Source organism: Xenopus laevis, chromosome 8S, assembly GCF_017654675.1.
Source record: "Xenopus laevis strain J_2021 chromosome 8S, Xenopus_laevis_v10.1, whole genome shotgun sequence".
NCBI lineage: Eukaryota > Metazoa > Chordata > Amphibia > Anura > Pipidae > Xenopus > Xenopus laevis.
Window position 1 is genome coordinate 97469203 of NC_054386.1, and position 20473 is coordinate 97489675.

Genomic DNA, 20473 nt, shown 5'->3' on the forward strand with positions numbered 1-20473 from the left:
GGTATGTTTGGCCACTGGTATCCTCATACAAATTGCGACGGCCTCAAAGCTCCTTCTGCAGCATTGCATGTACAGGTGAATTACACTATGCATGCTGCCTATACAGCAGGGTGGGTGCAATAGAAACATTTTAAAGAATAAGGTAACTGATTCCTATCATGTACCAAGGAGTGTTAATGCATGGAACAGACCCCTAGCAGATGAGTCTAAGCCATGGCCAGTTCTTTCATTCCAAGGCTCTGTTCTTGGAAAGCAGCTGCTCTGATGTTTTTCTGCTTAGGAAAGATTTGAGAAAGGTTTCTAATTTTTTTCCTAAGCAGAAGAACATCAGAGCAGCCTCTTTCTCTCTCCTGACAACTTCCTTGACTACTTGGTGGTCAGACTGGTGGGAAACTGACCAGCAGGTGGCGCTGTTGTAGTAAAATTCATTCATATTAACAGTCCATGTATCCCTTAATATCATGGAATTAAAAAAAGAATAAATAATGAATGTAAATTACAAAAGCACTCTCATCAATTTTACATTGACTTATTTTAAAGGTTTACGTATCCTTTAAAGGAGAGCTGAATAATATAATAATAATTAATACAACAATAAAATAATCAGAATGTAGGCATTGTGTGTTTTGGGGTCCGTAGGGTTATAAAAACAAATATTTTAAGCTAAGCTATGAAGATTTAGGTCATGCTGGGGGCGATAAAAATGCCCCAAAGTTGGACAGCCCACTCTAAGGATAAATTGCTGTGTTATAAGTGTTGTCTAGGGATTCTGGAACTTGTAGTCCTGCAGTAGTTTTAGACCCCATGTCAGACAATTGTGTTGCAGAGGAACTTACCTTCACAATCCGGTCTCCCTCCTGCACCCCAGCTCGCATTGCTGCCCCACCTGAAAAACAGCAAAGGAGAGAAATGGGGCACTCAGTAACCAGTGACTCTACCTAATGTAACATTGTGCCCTCCGGCCTCCATCACAGCTTCCAATGAATTAAAGCAACACAGGCAGCCGCCAATGACCAGCAGGTGGTGCTGTTGTAACAAAATTCATTCCTATTAACAGTACATGTATCCCTTAATATCTTGGAATAAAAATAAATAATGAATGTAAATTGCAAAAGTGCTTAGAATAGCACTCTCATCAATTATAAATGCACTTATTTTAAAGGTTCTCTGTGCTGCTGTCACTTAGGGACCCACTCACAATATATAGTACACATAGAATAGAAATGTCACAATATAAGGCTGATTAGTAATTAATACACATAATTACTACATGGCAGCACAGAAACCAGTGCAATTAGCATCAGAATTGAATAATCAGCAAACCTGTAGCATCATCTTATATTACAGCCAGGGAAGCTCATTTTCTGCTGGATAATTAGTGACGAGCCCTAAGCTTAGCTTCTCAACAGCCAATCAGAGCCCACTGAGCATGTGAGTGTCACAGACACTTTCCAAGATGGTGACCCCCTGTGACAAGTTTGAAGTCCTGGATCATTGCTGCTATTGACAAGCTCAAACTTTAGCCGCGTGCAATAAGTTCACTATATAAAATAGGTCATTTTTAACCACATTCATTTTTAGGGTTTAGTTCTCCTTTAAGACACTACATGTTGAGCAGGAAGAATCTTGGTGTGCAAAGCAGACAACTTTATACACAGGGGTCTCTTGTTCTGGTATTATATTTATATAGACACAGACACAGGAGAGAACTCATACAGATTAAAGGCCTCTCCTGACATACACGGCACTAACTACAAGGAGCAGAAATATTTTCTAGGTCTTTGCAAGGATATTCCTTTGATGTGTGTTTTTTTTCCCTTTAGAACCAAAGATGGTCACATGACTAACGAACAATTCTGAATCTTATACACTCTAAATCATCTGATAAATGGAATCACTTAAAGGGACAGTGCACACCACTCGGCTAAACTTGAGTATGTGCATGGAGTCTTCATGGGAAATGTACCCCTACACAGGTCCGGACTGAGAATTAAAATAGGCCCTGGCATTTCAGGTACACAGAGGCCCAATCAGCCCACATAGAGGCCCAATCAGCCCCCACCAGCCCACTAAATAGTGACTTTCATTGGCACCTTATAGCAGCCCCTCTGGCATTTGCCAGAACCCACAGATTGCCAGTCCGGGCCTGCCCCTACATGAGTCCTGCAGCGGGTCGGGTACCCACAAAAAAACGGGTACTCTATGGAATGAGGGTAGGCTTTTCAAGTGCGGGTATAGATGCGGGTCTACGGCGTGGTGGGGTATGCAAGACAGGGTTCGGATTGCGGGTCTCTTCCTGCAGCAGCTTTCCCTCCACTTATCTCCCATCTGACTTCCGGCACAGCTCTCTTACTCCACACGGCCAGGCCTAGATTTGTGGAGAGGCCACCAAGGTCCAAGCCTAGGGCGGCAGGATTTCAGGGGGCGGCATGCTGCCCAACAACACCCACATCGGTTCAGAAACACTGGGGATGCACAGGAGATACAATAGTTTTTAAAACTTAAGTTTTTTAAATTTCCTGTGCACCAATCCCCATTGCTTCGTTCCGTTGATAAAAATTTGAGCAAATAAAAAGGGAGGGGGCGGGGCTACAAATGACAGTGGGCCTAGAGGTGGCTCCTATGTAAATCCGGCCCTGCACACATCGCGCTTCTGTCCATCTCCACTATCGGCCATGTTTGATGACGTCACTTCTGGTTTGAAGCAACATCACTTCCGGTTTGATGGTGCTCGGCGGGTTGCGGGTCGGTTTGCGGATAAGGCAGTTGAGGGTCCAGGTCGGTAGCGGTTCAAAGTGGGTAAAAAAGCGGGTTGCAGTTTGGGTCCAAGTCTTAGAAACTGGTTCGACGCAGGACTCTACCCCCTACTCTGGGACAACCACAAAGAGATGGACAGGGCCTCCACATGGAAATAGCATTGTACAAGTTGTCATCAATCTCTAAGACAGAACTTAACTCTGTGGTGAAGACTTTCCCTACTCATCTGCCATTGGTCAGTTGCAAGGCCATGGCTAACAAGAATGGTTAATGTTTCAATTTGGAACCCAGGGACGTCAGAGCCGGCAAAAAGAATTTAATTTCTATTGACTGCTGAAGGCTGTAATCTAATGAGCTTCCTTGTACCTGATCTCCCTGGACAACACAACCATTAGTTATCCCCATATTACCTTTCATAGAAAGCACAGAAAACCGATTATTTCTTTTAATATGCATCTAAACGTGAACAAAGGAAACATACAAGGGCGATCAACAAGTGCAACGCAGGAATAATTCATCAAATCTGGAGACGACGCACCATCATCCTCTTACCTGGACGTACAGACTGAACCAGAACAATTCGATCTCCGCTGACCGTGAAACCAAATCCATTTTGGTCCCTTTGAACAATGACACAGCGCTGGACCAGGCCTGTTTAAAACAAAACAGACGCACAAAGGACATAAAAAGGTGCAGTTCCATATTTAACCAGGAGGGGAGCTGTCGGTTTATTCTTTAGTTAAAAATCCTTGCTCTTTAGAGCTTCCCAATATTTTCTTCCTGTACCAGCACTTTATACTTAAAGGGATTCGGTCATGATTTTTATGGTGTTGTTTTTATTTGTAAATGACACTGTTTACACTACAAATAATTCACTCTACCCTATAAAATGTTATAAATAAATATATATATATGTATTTTTTTTTTTTTTGTAATATTGGTGTGTAGGCGCCATCTTAGGTAATTTTGCTTGATCCTGAAATAGCCAGCATTTCAGGATGGAACTGCTTTCTAACAGGCTATTGTTTCTCCAACTCAATGTAATTGAAAGAGTTGTAGCGGGACATGGATTTTTACAATTGAGTGCTATTTTCATATTTACCAAGGAGCTGTTATCCTGTGTCCGGGAGCTGTTATCTGGTAACCTTCCATTTGTTCTATTGTTGGGCTACTGGGGGTGGGGGGGGACAGGAGGGGGTAATATCACTCCAACTTGCAGTGCAGCATTAAAGTGTAAAGGTGGCCATACACAGGGAGATCCGCTCGTTTGCTGATACCCTAGGACCCAACAATCGTATCAAAATGGAAGCCATATGGGCAGTCGGATTGTGGAACCACATCAACGAACAGATGCGGCCGCGATCCAACGGTATTTTCTACCCTGGCCGACTTTCAGCCAGATATCGATTGGGGACTCTCGACGGATGGCTCCACACGCGAGCCAATAAGCTACCGACTCGGTCTATCGGCAGCATTTATCAGCCCGTGATTGGGGCCTTAACTGAAGCATATTAGAGCACAAGTCACATGACTGGGGACACCTGGGAAAAAGACTATGTCTAGCCCCATGTCGGATTTCAAATTTAAATTAAAAAAAATCTGTTTGCTCTTTTGAAAAACGGATTTCACTGCAGATTTCTGCTGGACCAGCACTATTAAATGATGCTTTTTTTTTAAAAAAAAACATGTTTTAATGTGACAAAATACCTTTAAAAGTATCATGCAGTATAACAGAAAGAAATAGTGGACGCTGATTTATACGCATTAACAAGGGTGCACAGCCCTTCTGCAGCTTTGCGTGCCACATAAAGATACATTTCTTTTTATAGCATTATGCATCATGATTATATTTAGCCTAATAAAAGGTGCCGAGTCAGAGCAGGAAGTTACCTGTAGACTCGTTACTCTCGTTACAAGGCTGACGCTGGTGTCCAGGAGACCTTCGCTCGGCAGATCCGTCACTAGCCGATGACAGGCTACTCAACCTACAGAATAGGAAGATAAATATTAGCATCATGGAAACTACATGCCATCATCAAATGCAATGAGTATGGTTACAGGAAAATATCCCCTAACACCAAAAAATGAAACAAGCTGCTGTGTAGCCATGGGGGCAGCCATTCAAAGGTGAGAAAGAAGAAAAGTCACAGGAAACACAGCAGATAACAGATAAGCACTATAGTATACAATGGGATTCTCTAGAGCTTATCTGCTCTCTACTGTGTATCCTTGTGCTTGAATGGCTGCCCCCATGGCTACACAGCAGCTTGTTTATATAAACTATAGTAGTACTTATCTGTTATCTACGGTGTATCCTGTGCTTGAATGGCTGCCCCCATGGCTACACAGCAGCTTGTTTATATAAACTATAGTAGTACTTATCTGTTATCTACTGTGTATCCTGTGCTTGAATGGCTGTCCCCATGGCTACACAGCAGCTTGTTTATATAAACTATAGTAGTACTTATCTGTTATCTACTGTGTATCCTGTGCTTGAATGGCTGCCCCCATGGCTACACAGCAGCTTGTTTATATAAACTATAGTAGTACTTATCTGTTATCTACTGTGTATCCTGTGCTTGAATGGCTGCCCCCATGGCTACACAGCAGCTTGTTTATATAAACTATAGTAGTACTTATCTGTTATCTACGGTGTATCCTGTGCTTGAATGGCTGCCCCCATGGCTACACAGCAGCTTGTTTATATATTTATAAATTTGCTAATTTCCTAGGAAATTCAGGAAATGGTAAAAAATTTCCGAAAACTGACACCCTTGTCAATTTGGACTCCAGCGTTAAAGTCAATAGGGCTTTCGAATAGTGTTGCTGTGTGGCAGTTTTAAATTTTTTTGATGCCGGCAAATTTTTGCCGGTGAATTTTCACTGGAGGTTCGCAAATTTATTAGGTGGACGGTGGAACACAGAAATTCGCGTGAATTTGCGGCATCACTAATAATTACTACATGGCAGCACAGAAACCAGTGCAATTAGCATCAGAATTGAATAATCAGCAAACCTGTAGCATCAGCTTATATTACAGCCAGGGAAGCTCATTTTCTGCTGGATAATTAGTGACGAGCCCTAAGCTTAGCTTCTCAACAGCCAATCAGAGCCCACTGAGCATGTGAGTGTCACAGACACTTTCCAAGATGGTGACCCCCTGTGACAAGTTTGAAGTCCTGGATCATTGCTGCTATTGACAAGCTCAAACTTTAGCCTCGTGCAATAAGTTCACTATATAAAATAGGCCATTTGTAGCCACATTCATTTTTAGGGTTTAGTTCTCCTTTAAGTGAGGGGCACTCAAGTAAGAGCCTATGTCAATGTGCGTGAAAGCACTGAACATAAAATACTACAAACACAAATGGTTCATCTGCAGCTCTGCGCTGTCCGCTATCAAAAAAGAGGTTCATGCAACAGAAGTGCTACAAGATTTATGGTCTAGAAATTTATAGGGGAATATAAACTCCTAAATACGGAGACTGCAATGTAGGAATTTCTTTCCTTAACCAAATGATCCTCCTGTGCATTTCATTGGGTTGAATAGAAATTCAGGGATAATAATGGAGAAAATTGCAGGGCCGCCATTAGAAATCAGGGGGCCCCCGCACAACAACATTTTCAGGGCCCCTACCCACCCTTGTGCCCAAACCCCGCCCCAGACCCCGCCCACTCCACATCACAGTTAAAAGACCACACAGACATTAGTGCTAAAAAAGTAACCCCTCCCACACACACAAGTTATAAAAAGCTATTGATGGTCAGGGCCCCCTTATAAGTTTAAAAAAAAAAAACATTGGCGCAGGGCCGCCTTTAAAAGTTTTTTTTAAAAAGCATTGGTGCCAGGGCCCCCCTTACAAGTTAAAAAAAATTGGGGCCCCAAAAAATATTTAAAAAAAAAAAAAAACATTGGTGGCAGGGGCCTATAGAATATTAAAATAATACATTAGTGGCCAGGGGATTAAAAAAAAAAAACACACAAATTGGTGTTCAGTAGAATTGAATTTGTTGCTTCAGGACTTCAACTTCGACTCCTTTCGTGACTTTGGGTCTTTTCGCTGATTCAGGACTTAAATTTCGGCTGTTTTTGTGACTTCGGGTCTTTTCGCCGCTTCTGGACTTTGGCTATTTCCGTAACTTTGGGTCTTTTCGCTGCTTCCGGAGTTCGGCTTTTCGGCACTTCCGCATTTTCGGCTGGCGGCAGATCTCCAGCACTGGCAAGGGGGGCCCGGCTCTTTCTAAACTGCAGCACTGCCGGGCCCCCCTTAATGCCAGGGACACTTGTCCCCCCTGTCCCCCCTGATGGCGGCCCTCAGTGATGGTTTCTCTGATTACTTGGTCATCTCCATAAACCTAGGGACAGCGAAGATCAGCGCGGGACGGGTTACGTTTATTATTAAGGTGCCGTGCAGAATTCATGTCGAGCAACTGAAGGGCCAGACAAAGGCTGTGGGAACTGCCCAAAGAAAAATTAGGAAGATGTTCAAATTAGAAAGACCACTGACATGACCTTTGTGACTCCTTGGGAATGATGAAAGATCGGGTTCTTGGATTATTACAAGGAGCTTGTTGTCTTTAAAAGTTGAAAGTGAGCCCAGAAGACGATACTAGTAGTGTACGTCCAGTGTAATAAAGGGGGACTGCTCCATGCTGTGGTCCTTCAGCCGAAGTTGAAATAAAACAGCCAGAAGCCATCCGTCTCCTTCAGCAGAGAATTGTAGCTATGATAGCCACACATTGATAGATCAGTAGCCACTCTGGTGACATCTGAAAGCCTCATATCCAAGGGGGATGGAATGGATTGTAATGAGCCCATAACACTTTTGTGACCATGTTCTAAAATGTAAATGGATCTGATCCTGCCATGCAACAGCACAAGTGTAGGATACTACAAAATCTGACCCCCCCTAAACCTAGCAGGTATAGTAGGGAGAGATGGTGCCTATAGTAACAGTGGATAATAGTCTCTGGGAAGGGAGTGTGACTGTGGGATAGCAGGTATAGTAGGGAGAGATGGTGTCTATAGTAACAGTGGATAATAGTCTCTGGGAAGGGAGTGTGACTGTGGGATAGCAGGTATAGTAGGGAGAGATGGTGTCTATAGTAACAGTGGATAATAGTCTCTGGGAAGGGAGTGTGAATGTGGGATAGCAGGTATAGTAGGGAGAGATGGTGTCTATAGTAACAGTGGATAATAGTCTCTGGGAAGGGAGTGTGACTGTGGGATAGCAGGTATAGTAGGGAGAGATGGTGCCTATAGTAACAGTGGGATAATAGTCCCTGGGAAGGGAGTGTGACTGTGGGATAGCAGGTATAGTAGGGAGAGATGGTGTCTATAGTAACAGTGGATAATAGTCTCTGGGAAGGGAGTGTGGCTGTGGGATAGCAGGTATAGTAGGGAGAGATAGTGCCTATAGTAACAGTGGATAATAGTCTCTGGGAAGGGAGTGTGGCTGTGGGATAGCAGGTATAGTAGGGAGAGATGGTGCCTATAGTAACAATGGGATAATAGTCTCTGGGAAGGGAGTGTGACTGTGGGATAGCAGGTATAGTAGGGAGAGATGGTGCCTATAGTAACAGTGGTATAATAGTCTCTGGGAAGGGAGTGTGACTGTGGGATAGCAGGTATAGTAGGGAGAGATGGTGCCTATAGTAACAGTGGATAATAGTCTCTGGGAAGGGAGTGTGGCTGTGGGATAGCAGGTATAGTAGGGAGAGATGGTGCCTATAGTAACAGTGGATAATAGTCTCTGGGAAGGGAGTGTGACTGTGGGATAGCAGGTATAGTAGGGAGAGATGGTGCCTATAGTAACAGTGGATAATAGTCTCTGGGAAGGGAGTGTGACTGTGGGATAGCAGGTATAGTAGGGAGAGATGGTGCCTATAGTAACAGTGGATAATAGTCTCTGGGAAGGGAGTGTGACTGTGGGATAGCAGGTATAGTAGGGAGAGATGGTGCCTATAGTAACAGTGGATAATAGTCTCAGGGAAGGGAGTGTGACTGTGGGATAGCAGGTATAGTAGGGAGAGATGGTGCCTATAGTAACAGTGGGATAATAGTCTCTGGGAAGGGAGTGTGACTGTGGGATAGCAGGTATAGTAGGGAGAGATGGTGCCTATAGTAACAGTGGATAATAGTCTCTGGGAAGGGAGTGTGACTGTGGGATAGCAGGTATAGTAGGGAGAGATGGTGCCTATAGTAACAGTGGATAATAGTCTCTGGGAAGGGAGTGTGACTGTGGGATAGCAGGTATAGTAGGGAGAGATGGTGCCTATAGTAACAGTGGGATAATAGTCTCAGGGAAGGGAGTGTGACTGTGAGATAGCAGGTATAGTAGGGAGAGATGGTGCCTATAGTAACAGTGGATAATAGTCTCTGGGAAGGGAGTGTGACTGTGGGATAGCAGGTATAGTAGGGAGAGATGGTGTCTATAGTAACAGTGGATAATAGTCTCTGGGAAGGGAGTGTGACTGTGGGATAGCAGGTATAGTAGGGAGAGATGGTGCCTATAGTAACAGTGGGATAATAGTCTCTGGGAAGGGAGTGTGACTGTGGGATAGCAGGTATAGTAGGGAGAGATGGTGCCTATAGTAACAGTGGATAATAGTCTCTGGGAAGGGAGTGTGACTGTGGGATAGCAGGTATAGTAGGGAGAGATGGTGCCTATAGTAACAGTAGAGGGGAAAAGAGACAACTTACAAACATTGGCAAACACATCCTTGTTATCATTTTACAGAGTATCTGGTTAGCTAATTTTTCCAGCTACTTTTAGGAAATTCCCTTCATATAATAACACAGCTCAAAATGACAGTTGACACCAGCTAATTTCCCCATGGATTAATTATAAAGCCCAGCGATCTGCAGCCTGGAAACATGACAACACTGCACAAACAGCAGATGATGTTCACTTTACTGAAGGTTTGCGGCCTACTTAGCGGAATGTTTTATAGACAAGTGAGAAGAACCCTTAGGGCTAGTCCACACGAGGAGATTCGGGGAGATTTTGTCGCCTGGCGACTAATCGCCTTGTCTTTTGAGCAACTATCTCCCCGAACTGTCTCAGCGTTGTTCCCCATAGGCTACAATGAAAAGTTGCCTGCGCTAATGCGACTATTGATGCGTTTTCAATAGTCGCCCAAAGTTGCCAAAGTTGGTGACTGGCTTCTAGAAGGACATAGAGGAACATACTGCTCAGAAAGAAATCCAAGACTATGGTGCTATCTTATTGGTGGATTTTCACTGAAATGGATACATTCCAATAGAAACAGTGGGGGAGCAGGGGGTGCAATTGGGCCAGGGCCCGCACCCCCTCAGGGCCCCTCGGCAGCTTGCGCACTGATGATTTCTGGCCGCACCGGCCAATTTCGGGTAAAAAAAATCTGGTACGGAGGGGGGCGGTGGCCTGGCGGCACGTCCCGCACCAGGGCCCGTCCCACTCCAGTTACGTTACTGAATAGAAAACATGAAAGTTACACCCATTTCAGGTGACCATAAACAGCCTGATCCACTCATTTGGTGAGGAAGCCAAACAAGCTAAGTCCCAATTTGGTCACGGGCATGCTGGGTCAAAATGGGTTGATCCAATTGTTGGCCGTAGGGTCAACAACCAAATCATTCATTGAGGCCTACAGAGAACCCGTCAAATGAAGACACAAAGTGCCAATGTGCTCCTCACCCAACAGGATTTTCATACCTAACGGACTGATTATATCTGGTCAATTTTTGGTAGCTATCCATTGGACAAGCCAATGGGGCGGCCCCATAGACAGGCCTATTAGTTGACTTCCTGGGCTAGGGGGAAAGGAATGGCTGCTTTTGGTTGGTGGCTGCTGTACGGCCACCTTAACACTAAAGGTGGTCATACACATAGAGATCCGCTCGTTTGGCGATTTCACCAAATGAGCGGATCTATCCCTGATATGACCACCTCGAGGCCATATCGAGCTGATTTGATCTTGGGCCCTAGGGCCCAACAATCAGATTATAACGGGCGGTCGGATCGCGGGACGGCATCAACGAACAGATGGAGTCCATGATCCAACAGAATTTTTACCCCTGCCCGATCGACATCCGGATCTCAGCCAGATATCAATCAGGGAAGCCCGTCGGAGGTCCCCACACATGGGCCAATAATCTGCCTACTCTGTCTGTCTGCAGCTCTTGTTGGTCTGTGTATCACCAGCTTTAGGGGGTTATTTATCAAAATCAGAAACGTTCTCACTATTTTCTGAAGACTACTCTGACCAAATCCACACGGACTTCCCCCCCCCCCCATTTATCAATACATTTTTACACATTTTTATTGTGCGGGAAAAAGTCATGATAAAATTGAATAAAAATCTGAAACCCGCGATTTTTTCTTTTATTTTGCACACAAACCTACGATTTTTTTGTAAAATCACCCTAAACCCAAAGCAATTCAGAAAATCTTCCAATTGTTAACAGGAAATCTGCCATTAACTTTTACATGTTCTCGACATATCTGAGTTGGAGGACTTTTTTCATCGGACTTTTAAAACTTTATTAACACTTTAATAAATCCCTCTGAAAACGAGTATTTTCACCTTTAAATGTCTGACCATAAAAATTTGGAGCTTAATAAATAATCCCCTAAATGTGGTCCCCAAAGTTCACGGTTCTATTCCCACTAGGGTTGTTACGTGTCCGGATTTCACCCGAAAAGCCCGTTTTAAAGGGGTAGTTCACCTTCCAAACACTTTCCACTTATTGTTTTCAAATTGTTCCCCAGAAATAAAGATTTTTTTTTCAGTTATTTTCCATTATTTATTTATCAAAATCTAAGTGTAAAGTTGAATGTTGGTGTCTCTGGTGTTTGAGTCTGACAGCTCAGTAATTCAGGTGCAGATTCTGAACTGTTACAATTTTACAACATTGAGTTGATCCATTTCTCAGCAGCATCTCTGGAGTATTAGTTACTATTGTATAAAGTCTAACAGCTGCCTGTAATGAAACCCAGAGATTCTGCTCGGCAGGGACAAAGATAAGAAATGGATCAATTTAGAACAGTTTACAGGGTCGGCGACCCTCCACCCAGAGCTGCTTTAGAAGATGAAAAATGACACTTTACACTTCAATAATAGAAAAACAGTGACATATAGAAAATGGAAAGTAATTGGAACAAGTCGTTATTTCTCGTAATCTATCTGAAACCAGTTGTTTGAAGGTGAACAACCCCTTTAAGTGAATGACATTGCGATCAGCCAATCGCTGATCACCATGTCATCAGTCCTGCCCCTTACGTCATGTGTGGGTCAAGGTTTCCGTGACCCACACACGACCCTAACCCGCCCTGCTACAACCTGCGCCTGGCCGCACCCGCTTCCGGCGTCCTTTTATAGACCCGCGCCGCCGATGACGTCACAATGTCACAAAAGGGGGGGGCGAGCAGGCGCAAGACTATAAAACCGGAACCCAGAAGCCGGTATTTGAAGGTGGCAGGGAGAGCAGGAGAAGAGCTCAACCCGCACACGCCCGCCACCCGCGAGGAGCACTGCGAGGTCGACCCGAACTCGCCCGACCCGCAGGTCCCGGGTCAGCCCGCACATCACTAGTCACCTGCCCTGCCCGCTACATTATCCATACCTCCCCTGACATAACTGTCCCGAATGTCAGCCGGCTCGCCCCCCCGCCCCCGTTTTCTCGGAACGAAAAAGGTGGCAAACTAAACTCCCACCCTTACTCTATTTTTCTTTCCATATAACTCCCAAGTCTTTTTCTCTCTCCCTTTTCATTTTTACTTTTCGTCAGAAGTGAAGAGATTCCATTAAATGATACCATCATGTATTCCCCTGTACTAAATATATACGGTACTAAATATATGTACTTAATATGGTTCTGCAGAACAGCCTCCTACATGTGCCCATAGACTAGCAATTCCTGCACACAGTTTCACACTGCTGATCTGAGACTAAAACTGTTCCTGTTTATTAAGGACCTCAGGTTGCCAGTCATGTGTTCTAGTGAGATAAGTGCACCGCACCTCTTACCAATACACCTCCTAGGAGATATCATACAGGCCTGCACTATCTGCTCCATATAATGGTAGTAAGCATACAAGGAAGTGTAGCAAACCTCCTAACTGTATTTCCCAGGACAGTCCCGATTTTGACAGCTCAACCCGCCGTCCCAGATTGTTACTGATATGTCCCGACTTTCTCTTTGTATCTTTTTTCTGGCTGTTCAGTGCAGGAGATCAAAGTCTCTAAAACTTAATTGGCTTTTGGCAGAGAGCCCAGAATTGATACTTTTGTAACAATTTAAGATAAGCAGGTCTCTTGGGGAAACTGTGACTTGCAGCTTAAAGGGCAATTCACCTTCATTAGCAAAACTAATAACACATAAAAACCACTGAAATGTGTTCAAACTTTCATAACCTGCCAAATTTTGTAAAATGAACATGGTAATTAGGGGGTGTGGCCACAAAATGGGTGTGGCCAAAAATTTGACTTGGCCCCACCACTTTTACCTTTGAGCTGTACAATTATTCTGCACAAAATTACTACTAAATGGTTGGTTCCCCTTTAAGTTAACTTTTGGCATGTTTTAGAATGGCCAATTCTATGCAATTTTTCAACTGATCTTCATTTTTCATTGATTATAGTTATTTTAATGATGTGTCTTCCTCCTTCTGCATCTTTCCAGCTTTTAAACAGGGGTCACTGATCCCAGCCAGGCCTCTGTAAGGCGATTAATGTTACTGTTCATTTTCCTACTATAAATATATCAGTCTCTTAAACCATTCTATGGTTGTTAAGGTCATTTAAACTCTAGCAACCAGATAACTGCTGAAACTCCAAATTGAAGAGTTGCTGAACAAAAAGTAAAATATTTTTTTTTTTTAAAAAACACAAATAATAAAAAAAAGAAGACTAACTGCAAATTGTCTCAGAATATTAACCTCTACATCATTCTAAAAGTGAAGCGGAACAAGTCGCTCCTAGAGTTGCTCTGGGCTGCTGTTTTACTGACCAAGGACAAGTCACAGTCCTATTTTGCCAGAAAAGTTAAGAACCCTGGCCAGTCCATAAATGATAAATATCTAATTATTTTCAACATTAGACTTAATTTAATTTGGTCACTACCTGCTAGAATGAGGCAGGGCACAAGCAGGCAGAGATGGATCCAGACAGACTACTGTGATCTTGAGTCTAAAATGCCTGCCATAAAGCAAGGCGGGATTGTTGCTTTGCCACAAAGCTGGCCTGCAATAATAACTTAAAATGCACTCCCCCATGCAACCATAACTACATTATTTTAATATTAATTTTGCTTAAAGGGATACTGTCATGGGAAAACATTTTCTTTTCAAAATGAATCAGTTAATAGTGCTGCTCCAGCAGAATTCTGCACTGAAATCGGTTATTCAAAAGAGCGAACACATTTTTAATATTTAATTTTGAAATCTGACTAGACATATTGTCAGTTTCCCAGCTGCCCCCAGTCACGTGACTTGTGTTCTGATAAACTTCAGTCACTCTTTACTGCTGTACTGCAAGTTGGAGTGATATCAACCCTCCCTTTCCCCCCAGCAGCCTAACAACAGAACAATGGGAAGGTAACCAGATAGCAGCTCCCTAACACAAGATAACAGCTGCCTGGTAGATCTAAGAACAACACTCAATAGTAAAATCCAGGTCCCACTGAGACACATTCAGTTACATTGAGAAGGAGAAACAGCAGCCTGCCAGAAAGCAGTTCCATCCTAAAGTGCTGGCTCTTTCTGAAAGCACATGACCAGGCAAAATGACCTGAGATGCACCTACACACCAATATTACAACTAAATACACTTGCTGGTTCAGGAATGACATTTTATATTGTAGAGTGAATTATTTGCAGTGTAAATTTAGAAATAAAAACTACACCATAAAAATCATGACAGAATCCCTTTAACGACATTCTCTCTCAAACACTAACACTTATGTAAACCCTAAATTTGGACAGCCTTTAATACAGAGAAATAGAAGTTTTCAATACAAGCAGAAGCAGGTGAGTGGAAAATAAAAGCTCAGGCCGGAGCCGCATACCTTACATACCTCAGCAGAGTCAGGCCAATGCAGGAATGCCAAAAACGAAATTTACTAAAACACGGATCAAAGTCCCACAACCTTCAGAATCAAACTTGCATGGCAGCTACTGTAACCCTTCCGGCACCGGCACAGCCAACAACAGTTAGAACTCACAGGCAAAACTGAAAGGGATTATCATTTCACAACTGGAGAAAAAACTTAAAGGGGAACTATCATGGGATGTTATCGTACCACATCAATAATTATACCAAATGTATTGTATTTTAATAAATATTCCTGCACAGTTTAGATCTGTGTGTCTTTATTTAAGGCACGTACGTTACATATGAGTGCCACCATGACACCCAGATCTATAGATGACAGTTTATTACAAACTCCGCCTTACCCTGTATACCAGAGCTGTCAAGGGTTCTGGTGACAGTTCAAGGGCCATTAGGTGAACAGCCCTGCTCTATAAATAACGCTGACCTTTCTCCACTAAGGATAGAAAAATGTTTCTGGTTCTTCCAGTGGACCAGATGAGGTTCAGGGCCACGTTCTACAACAAGATATAATATAGACTTCCCGTTTAATATTCCATAGAACATATCTAAAGATGAAAGTCCTGCGTGGGTCCATTTTTTGAAACTGGTATCAGACCCATACCGGCAAACCGAACCTACAATTTTACCCGCATATTCCTGCTAGCCGACCCTTCACTGAACTAACCTTCCGACCCGGGGGACATGCGAAACTGGAAGTGACATCAACTTTTTGGCCGGAAGTGACGTCACTCCGAGCGGAATCATTGGAAAGGGTGGGAGGGATCAAGCTCGCACCTTTGTTGGGTTCCTAGCCAGGTCACTCTTGGACTGCCCACTAGAGTCCTGCACGAAGCCAATTTCTAAGACCCGGACCCAACCCAAATCCGCAACCCGCATATTTACCCACTTTTATCCGCTACCCGACCCGGATCCACAACTGCCTTATCCACAACCCAACCCACAACCCACCATCAAACAGGAAGTAATGTTGCTGCAAACCGGAAGTGACATGATCAAAAGTGGGCGGGACAGAAACAAGTTTTGTAAAAAACTTTAGAAGGAGTAAAATATAGACAATAGTACATAACAGAAGACATTTAGATAAGACACGCAACCCTACCTGCAAACCACATCTATACCCGCACCAGAAAATCCTCCCCTCCTTCCACAGGGTGCCGGCTTTTTTTGCGGGTAACTCGCGGGTACCCGACCAGCTGTGACCCATCTCTACTGCCCGCACCGCCAAGGAATCGGGGACTTTTTGCCCAGGACTTGACCACTTTGCAGGTATTTCGCAGGTCCCCATGGATAACTGGCCCCATGGAGGACTCTACTTTGAGGAGAACCTGGCTTCCCACAAACTTCAAAAAGAAGTAGAAGAACAAGAGCTGAGGAACCCACTGCACTTCTGCATGCATTCATGCCTCAAATATTATCTTTGTGGTTAGCTGCAGCTCTCCTCATTCAAGATCATGAAAGTTGCAGTTCTACATTGGCCTGCTTCTTCTTTCAATACCAGTGCATTTTTACGAAAATTCTATAGTATGGAGGCCCTTTCAGACTAGCTGAAGCATCTCTTGTCTGTGCTCTAAACCCTAAAAACCAAAACATGCATATAGTTTTCGCAGTCTAACAATGGAATACATACCTTGGCAAACGAGGATAGCGTTTAGAAGCGGATCTATGACACGGTGAACGGACAGGACGCACATGATGAGAACAGACATCGAATTCCGAGAAGGCACAACAGAAAAAGAGAGAGTGAGAGACAGGCAGGAAAGACAAAAGACACTGTTATGAGAGACTGATGCTTATGTGAGCGCTCAAACTCTAAACAAGCTGGGAAGAGACAGGTCAGATAGAGAACGAGGCGTAAACCAAATAAATTCCCCTCTGTTAGTTTGTATATCTAGAGCGAGGCAGAGACAACAAAGTCAACGACGGAGAGTTATGAGGAAAAGAAATTGGTGGGAAGAGGTTGTCGAGAGGCGTAAGCAAAAGTGGAGAACATTTAGGGAGAGATGGGAGTGGAAAGAGGAAAGAATTGCAAAGAGAGAGAGACAATAGAGACAACAAGTTACTATGGTATAGGAAGAAGGGATAGTATAAAAATAAGTGGGTACAAAAATGGGCAACACAAATAGGGGAGACACAAAGGGTAACAGTGTGCTACATTAATACGTTTGATATTGTATTTAGAGATGAGTGGGAGCTACCATATTGCCTCAGGGAGTTTTCTCCACAGACTAAAGCTGGCCATAGACACAAAGATAAACAAATCGAAGGTTCGTACGATTTTCAGACCATATGCGGAATGTCCCGACATTTTTCGTACCATGGCGATGGCAAGTCACTTGTCGGGCATAACTTTCATACAATTGCGGTCACAGGCAGATAATCGTCTGATTTGATCTTTTACTACAATATTTAATCTGAATGGGTTTTTCCTCCATCCACAAAAAAACAAAAAGTTGGTTATCTTTGGGTTCACAGAACATTATTGCATGGGACTCGCTACAGTCCTGGCGATATTAAAAGGTGTTGTTTACCTTTAAATGTACTGTGTAGAGAGTGATACCGAACCAAATCTGAATTCTGATTTCAATATGCAAATTAGGGATGGGAAGGGGAAAAATTTTTTACTTCCTTGTTTTGTGACAAAAAGTCAAGCGATTTCCTGCCTGCCACTAATTTGCATATGCAAATTAGGATTCGAATTCAGTTCAGCCGGGCAGAAGGATTCAGCCGAGGCCAAATCCGAATCCTGCTGAAAAGGGCCAAATCCTGGTAGAATCCTGAACCTATTCCTGGATTCCGTGTATCCCTACTTTTTAGGGACCCCCATGTGAAAGCTGAAAAGAAGAAGCACAAAGCCGAAGAAGGCAAATTTAAAAACTATAAAAAAATGAAGGTCAATAGAAAAGTTGCTTAGAATTAGCCGTTCTATGACATACTGAAAGTTTACAAAAAACTAGGATAAGTAAACCTTTAAAACAAGTGAATGTAAAATTGATGAGTGCTATTCTAAGTTCTTTTGTAATGTACATTCATTATTTATTTTCTTGTTATTCCAAGATATTAAGGGATACATGTACTGTTAATATGAATGAATTGTGTTACAACAGCGCCACCTGCTGGTCAGTTTCCCACCAGTCTGACCACCAAGTAGTCAAGGAAGTTGTCAGGAGAAAGAAAGAGGCTGATGTTCTTCTGCTTAGGAAAATAAATTAGAAACCTCTCTCAAATCTTTCCTAAGCAGAAGAACCTCAGAGCAGCCTCTTAATGTGATAATAAAACAGTAACTTGCACTTGATCCCAACTAAGATATAATTAATCCTTATTGGAAGCAAAACGGTCTTATTGGCTTTATTAAATATTTATAAGATTTTTTTAGTAGATTTACAGAATGAAGTCCCAAATTACAGAAAGATCTGCTATCCTGAAAAGGAGCATTCTGGATAACAGATCCCATACATATATATGTACTGTGAGTCAGACCCTAAGCTCAGTAAGTGACAGCAGCACAGAGAATGTGCAGTGAATCAGCAGAAAAAAAGATGGGGAGCTACTGGGGCATCTTTGGAGACACAGATCTTTACTGCTAAAGGGCTGTGGTTGCCTTAGGCTGGTACAGAAGCACAAACATTAAAATGTAACATTTCTAGCCTGATACTATGTTGAGCTTTATTTCTGCTTTAAGTTATCCAAGTGGCAGAACGAAGCTGGTCAGTGCACTTCCCCTTTAAAATCGGGACTACATGGTCTGCACAGAACCCTAAGAAGAAGACAATTAGAAAATAGGATGTGACGTCTCCCAGCAGTTAGGGGGAAAACTCTGCCAAATCCACATTCCCCCGTTGGTGTGTTTATTCTGCTTAATTAACCTTGCAGCCTAATACACACAAATATGCAAAAAATGTGCTAGTGCATTCAGTCAAATGATTTACTGGACTAATATAGAAATAAGGGGCCGGTAACCATTTATTGACAATGATACAGCAAAGAGACGCCCAGAACAGGCAGAGGCAGCCAGGGTGAAGGGGTTACGGTGGTATAATGTTTAAAGGAGAACTTAACCCTAAAAATGAATGTGGCTAAAAATGCCATGTTTTAAATAGTGAACTTATTGCACGAGGCTAAAGTTTGAGCTTGTCAATAGCAGCAATGATCCAGGACTTCAAACTTGTCACAGGGGGTCACCATCTTGGAAAGTGTCTGTGACACTCACATGCTCAGTGGGCTCTGATTGGCTGTTGAGAAGCTAAGCTTAGGGCTCGTCACTAATTATCCAGCAGAAAATGAGCTTCCCTGGCTGTAATATAAGCCAATGCTACAGGTTTGCTGATTATTCAATTCTGATGCTAATTGCACTGGTTTCTGTGCTGCCATGTAGTAATTATGTGTATTAATTACTAATCAGCCTTATATTGTGACATTTCTATTCTATGTGTACTGTATATTGTGAGTGGGTCCCTAAACTCAGTAAGTGACAGCAGCACAGAGCATGTGCAGTGAATCAGCAGAAAAGAAGATGGGGAGCTACTGGGGCATCTTTGGAGACACAGATCTTTACTGCTAAAGGACTGTGGTTGTCTTGGGCTGGTACAGAAGCACAAAACATCATGTACAACATTTCTACCTACTTCTTTAGTTAGGCTTTAGTTCTCCTTTAAGTGTTTGCTCTCCCTATAGACGTGCATGTTAAGCAGGGGCTCGCTTGACCATGTCACAAAGGCAGACACCCTTGCGTCAACATTGGTACCTAGGCAACGGTCAATTCAACCCCCCCTTTTCTCCGGCTGTGACTCAGGAGGGCAGGAATTATGTTCGGATCCCCGAAAATTCGGTATTTCCCAGTAGTCAGTTTGCTTTGTGCTGGGCTCACTGCGCTTCAAGGGTAACCGTCATGTAATGGGGGGGTCACAGCACCGCTCACCCCAGAAATCAAACAAGGGAAAATAAATGATTTAGTAATGCTATAATGAGAATAAAAGTTATGGGGTGGGGGGGGGGGTGAGGCAAAAAGCTTATAATCACATTATTATGTACAGGGCAACTTTGGCCCAAAGCAGATATGGCTTTCTCCTGACAACTTCCTTGACTACTTGGTGGTCAGACTGGTGGGAAACTGACCAGCAGGTGGCGCTGTTGTAACAAAATTCATTCATATTAACAGTACATGTATCCCTTAATATCTTGGAATGAAAACATAAATAATGAATGTAAATTACAAAAGTGCTTAGAATAGCCCCCTCACTTAATTTAAAGGTTTACAGCCATATTGGTGTTGTACAGGGGTCGGTATTAGCCGTTCTTGGTAAGAGCTGGGAGGGGGGCACCAGAACCAGAATTGCCTAGAATCCTAGACACAAAATCTGTGGGAGGATCATAAATAAAACACTGATTTCGTACATCCAAAACCTTATTATGGGGGTAAAGGATTATGGATTAAACCCAAAGATTTTGAAACCCTAGGGGGCACAACTACATGCTGGTACTTAAAGGGTATCCAAATAATTTGAATCTTTAAAAATTATTTCCCTTTTCCTGTGTAATAATAAAACAGTCTCTTGTACTTGATCCCAACTAAGATATAATCAATCCTTATTGGAAGCAGAACCAGCCTATTGGGTTTATTTCATGT

General features: G+C 43.1%; 1 protein-coding gene across 6 annotated transcripts in view; it reads right to left on the reverse strand.

Annotated features, from left to right (window-relative positions):
* The window catches only part of arhgef11.S (Rho guanine nucleotide exchange factor 11 S homeolog), a 98566-nt gene that overhangs the window by 47453 nt on the left and 30640 nt on the right, over positions 1-20473 (reverse strand). For 5 of the 6 annotated variants that reach the window (XM_018233487.2, XM_018233483.2, XM_018233484.2 and 2 more), the window contains exons 2-5: positions 16478-16510; positions 4648-4742; positions 3310-3408; positions 837-886 (exon numbers count right to left, since the gene is read on the reverse strand). In XM_018233487.2, coding sequence (XP_018088976.1) covers positions 837-886; positions 3310-3408; positions 4648-4742; positions 16478-16510 — 277 coding nt within the window. The remainder of the gene's footprint in view (positions 1-836; positions 887-3309; positions 3409-4647; positions 4743-16477; positions 16511-20473) is intronic. The other variant, XM_018233485.2, reaches the window with a different exon arrangement.